Raw genomic sequence first — 4,867 nt, forward strand, 5'->3', positions numbered from 1 at the left:
AGCAAATTATTTTGTATGTTTTATATACTGCTGTGAAGTTTAGGCTGACTTTGATAACTGATTTTTCTGCCTCTACCTACTGACTGGCAATCAATCACTTTGTGTTTTTGTTTCATATTTATGAGAACGTGCTGATATATATGTTATTATATTTTATATATGGTGGTGGGGAGAGAAAGAGAGAGAGAGAGAGAGAGAGAGAGAGAGAGAGAGAGAGAGAGACTGACTTGTACTGGCTTTAGCCCCAGAATTTTATCTTTTTTTTCAAGCAAAAATATTTTTATTTTAAAAACAATCAACAAAGGTGGACAATGCAAATGTTATCTCAGGACATTTCCCCTTAGTTCATGAATTTACAAATTTCCACCAGCATTTCTCTGATTTTTACGGTCCTTTCAAACATGCTTACTGACTAGATGTATGTGTTGCCCTGAAAGAAAAATCCGTCTGATAATAAAACCAACCAAGACAATAAACAGGAACAAAGTCCCCAGGCCATGCTCTACTGTGCTTTACTCACATTTCCTGCAGGGAGACAGACCTATATAGTCCATAGACTTTCAGAACTGACTGAACAGAAATGTAATATTAGTACTGTAACCACACAGTAAACTAAAAATGACTCTTCCATTCACACTTTACTGAAACAAACTCCAGGACATCTGCAGAATTATGCAGGTTTTAAAATTTGAAAAGGAGGGTGTGACTTGAAAAGAACTCTGAAAAAAAAAAAAAAACTTTCAGCCTACTGGTTTCCCACATTTAAAAACCTAGTTACTGCAGCATGCCAATGGCCAGAATTTGCACAGCACAGCCAGTACTGTGCAGTGAGTGGGCCTACAGCCTAATGGCTGTCTCCAAACATAAAGAGAGCAACTACCAGTTCTCAAACAACCTGGGCCGATGTAACAATCTAGAAATATCAACTACTACTCTATCTCCATATACTGTGAAATGACTTCAGAAACAGATTAAACATACCATTGTTTTACAAAAAATAAAAATCGGGACTTCATAAGCTCTACAAAATACACCACCTGTAAATCAAGAAAATTTCACACACACCAAAAAAATTGATGATGCTTGCAGACAGGAAATCTAGTCAAACTCTGATCTCTTCTGGATCTGTAAGACTCCATGTTCTACTGTGAGAATTTTCTCAAAACTTTTCATTTTTGCCAGGTGTTAGAAGTGCCTGGGGCAGCATAGGCAGATGGATTTCTGAGAATTCAAGGCCAGGCTGGTCAACAAATTGAGTTCCAGGACAAGCAAAGCTACACAGATAAACCCTGTGTGGAAAAAAATAAGGGTTTCCTCAGATTTTTCCTTTAGGAAGTACTGTAAAGCAAATACAGTTATATGTAAAAGTATCTTAGGAAAGTAGAAGCCAGTGGAATATACCACTTCTATACTAGTGACAAATTTCAAATCAAATTCCAAAGAATGGCAACTGGCTAATTTTAAGCATACATGTAACTATTATCATTTGGTGCCTAAAAGATGTAAAAATATAATCACAACTATTTTATGAAAAATATGTTTTCATATAGGGAGATACCTCTAAATTTAGTTCCTGGTGGCTGTCAAATATTCTCACCAACATTGATCAAACATTCATTTTCCACCTGTAAGAGCACCACTATGTTTAAATCAATCAAAGAAGTAAGAACGTAGGCCTTGTGTTGATTTCAGTGACAGTGCTGCCACAGTAAGACACCATTTGGGATTGAGAAAAGAGAAGTAATAAAGAATTTCCAAACCATGTTCCTTTACTTGTGTCTTAACCATTACATAGAATGCTAGGGGGAAGCCATGGATGTCGAGGTTCCCACCATTCTGTGCTTTTAGTTTTTCCATATCACTGGGAAAAATGTAATGCAAGATCTGTTAAATAAACATCTTGTCCAACTTACAAGAAAATAATCTAGAAATAAGCAGAGTAGAAAGCCAAGACCTTATCGGATGCATTTTCAACAGTTTGTCCCTGTGAGGCCAGAGAGGAGGAGAAAGCACAAGGCTGCTTTCTACAGGAAACTGAGGCACAGAGAATAAGACCTTCTCAGGCAGTCATGACCAGAGCAAAACTGAAAGAGCCATGAATTTTATGCTTCCCTCAAAGCTGATTCTCAGACAATTATTTCACAGCATGTCCTTAGTCACTGCTGTCATTGTCATCATTGTCATCATTTAATGGAGACTTCAATGACTGACTGTAAGTCTGATCTAGTTGGCTGACATGCAGCCATGTCCCCCGTGGAAAGCAGCTCATAGCAGAAGTCACAAATCCACATAGGCTTAGAAGGCAGGCTGGGAAGAAGAAATCTCTTTTCAGAACAGGGACCACAAACAACAAAGTCACATTTGCAGCAATGATGCCGCTGATTCAGGTGTGAATTTTGCTTTCAGACAGTGCATACACACGGTGGCCTCAGAGTCAGGAACCCTATTTAGCAGCATGTTCATTGCTATGCGTCTTTCTACTTTTGTAGAATAAATCACTGACACACTTATGTATGTGGTTCATCCACTGACTTTTCTGTGACAGTGGCAGCATAAACTGCAAAGGACTTAGTCTGTGTCTTAATAAGTCATCCATTCTGTAATTCCTCTACATCTTTGATAGAATCAATGGTGACATTTTCCAAGGGAATAACATATTGTTTGTTGTATTTTTTCTTCTGGGTAACAATATTACCGTATGCAAGAATATCATTAAAATAAGAAAAACTGCCTTGCTTTATGCTTATTTCTGCACAGCTTAGTCAATACTCCTCCAATAAGCACTGGTCCAGGGATGGTCAAGGCTGACCAGTTGCCAAAACAGTTCTCCACAATACTTACGCATCTAGTATTTGCTTCACTGTTTGCCAGTCGATCCACCATCTTTTGCTAATAACCCGCCAGAGCATGGGCCACGGCGCCAAGTGTGCGACTTCTCCTCATCGCCAACTCCGGGCACGAACTTGGCCTGCTCCCCCACCCCAACCTCGCAGGGCACGGTGGGCACAACCGCTGGCACGTGACTTCACCACCCCTCTAGTTCCAGAATTTTATCTTAAAGAAAAATTCCAATGGGATCCTCACCATAGGTCAGTAACAATCACAATCACGTTTTTATTTTGAGGTACTAGAGATCAAGTTCAAGGACTCTTGCACAGTATACAAAACCCAACTACCATCATGACTAATAATAATGATGAAAACAAGGCTCAATAAATATATTTTGTAGAGAAAAATAAAGTTACTTTGATAAATATATATTTAATAAATTTTTCGCTGACAAAGACCAAAAACAAACAAAAAAAGCCTGCAAGCATTACTGTGGAGACAGTGACTTAAGGAGTTGAGCATAAATATATGTCATATCTCTCTTTTACTGGCTGTGTTTTCTACTTTGCCCCTGCCATGCTTGTAAGTATATATTCTTGAAATTATTTACATAAGGAATCTAGTTGCTGACTACTCATGATTCACTTTGTTTCAATTTTACCTATTGTCATGAAATATTTTCTTCTTGTACTTCATGAGTAACATTTCTTCTCTGTATCTTAAGACTATAGAAGAATGCCACTTGTGCTAAAATACTCCAATCATCAGCCCTCTAGATTCTATTATCTTAATGAAACCTGTCTCTTATGGTATGAAAAAGTCTTCTAAGAGCCTGTTTCAAGTCTTTGTTCCTTAGACTGTAGATAAAAGGATTTAGCATGGGAGTAACCACAGTATACATCACTGAGGTGATTGAACCTTCTCTGGATTTATAGGATGTTCGAGAAGTGAGGTAGACCCCAAGGCCTGTGCCATAGAACAATGAGACAACTGAAAGATGAGAACCACAAGTAGAAAAGGCTTTATATTTCCCCCTAGCAGATGAAATGCCCACTATAGAGTTGATGATTTTAGAATATGAGAAAAGAATCCCAGACAGAGGAATAATACCTAGCAAACCAGTTACACAGTAAAGCAGGACATCATTGGCATATGTGTCTGAGCAGGCAAGCTTGAGGATCTGAGCAAGTTCACAGAAGTAGTGGGGGATTTCTGTTTTCTTACAGAAAGACACCCTCAAAAACATTAAAGTTTGCAACAATGAATAGGCTAGACAGAATAGCCAAGACAATAGAAGTAGAGTACCACAAAAGTGAGGGCTCATGATAATCATGTAGTGCAAGGGGTGACATATGGCCACAAACCGGTCATAGGCCATTACAGTCAGTAACAAACTATCCAATCCAGAAAAACACATGAAAAAATACATCTGAGTGAGGCAGCCTTCGTATGTTATGGATATATTCTGTGCCTGGATGTTCACTAACATCTTGGGAACTGTGGTGGATATGAAGCAAATGTCTGTAAAAGATAGGTTAGAGAGAAAGAAATACATTGGAGTGTGGAGGTGGGCATCAGAGCTAATGATCAGGATGATCAGCATATTTCCTACTATGCAGACCAGGTAAATGAACAGGAACAGTGCAAATAGAAGAGGCTGGATATCATTTTCTTTTGAAAGTCCCAGAAGGATGAATTTTGAAGTAGTTGTGATGTTTTCTGGCTCCATATAATTTACAGTCTTTACCTGGAAATAAGCAAGCATAGTTACTTACAATGAATTCATCATTCATTTCAAAATCATTAGTGGAGCATTATATTTTATCCCATTTTTATTTGCTTTACTGCCCAAGACTACTCATTCTACAACAGCTACCCACAATGCCTTGTCTATTGCAACATTCCTAGCTAGTAGTAATTGGTATCTTCTATAATATTTCTAAGAATAAACCCATTTTCATGAACATCTCCCATCTACTTTGTAGTAAGTGCCTGTAAGATTCCCAGGAAAATGTTGGACTAGCAATTATTGGACTAT

At 38.2% G+C, this 4,867-nt stretch overlaps 1 protein-coding gene and 1 pseudogene across 1 annotated transcript; both read right to left on the bottom strand.

Annotated features, from left to right (window-relative positions):
- Positions 1 to 2,152: 2,152 nt before the first annotated feature.
- Positions 2,153 to 2,892, bottom strand: Plekhf2-ps1 (pleckstrin homology and FYVE domain containing 2, pseudogene 1; annotated as a pseudogene).
- Positions 2,893 to 3,616: 724 nt separating this feature from the next.
- Positions 3,617 to 4,558, bottom strand: Or7d12 (olfactory receptor family 7 subfamily D member 12). Its single transcript, NM_001000872.1, is given in 1 exon segment — positions 3,617 to 4,558. A coding segment is annotated over 1 exon segment (942 nt).
- Between the last annotated feature and the right edge of the window lie 309 nt (positions 4,559 to 4,867).

This window comes from Rattus norvegicus, chromosome 8 (genome assembly GCF_021556685.1).
Source record: "Rattus norvegicus strain SHRSP/BbbUtx chromosome 8, alternate assembly SHRSP_T2T, whole genome shotgun sequence".
Taxonomy (NCBI): domain Eukaryota; kingdom Metazoa; phylum Chordata; class Mammalia; order Rodentia; family Muridae; genus Rattus; species Rattus norvegicus.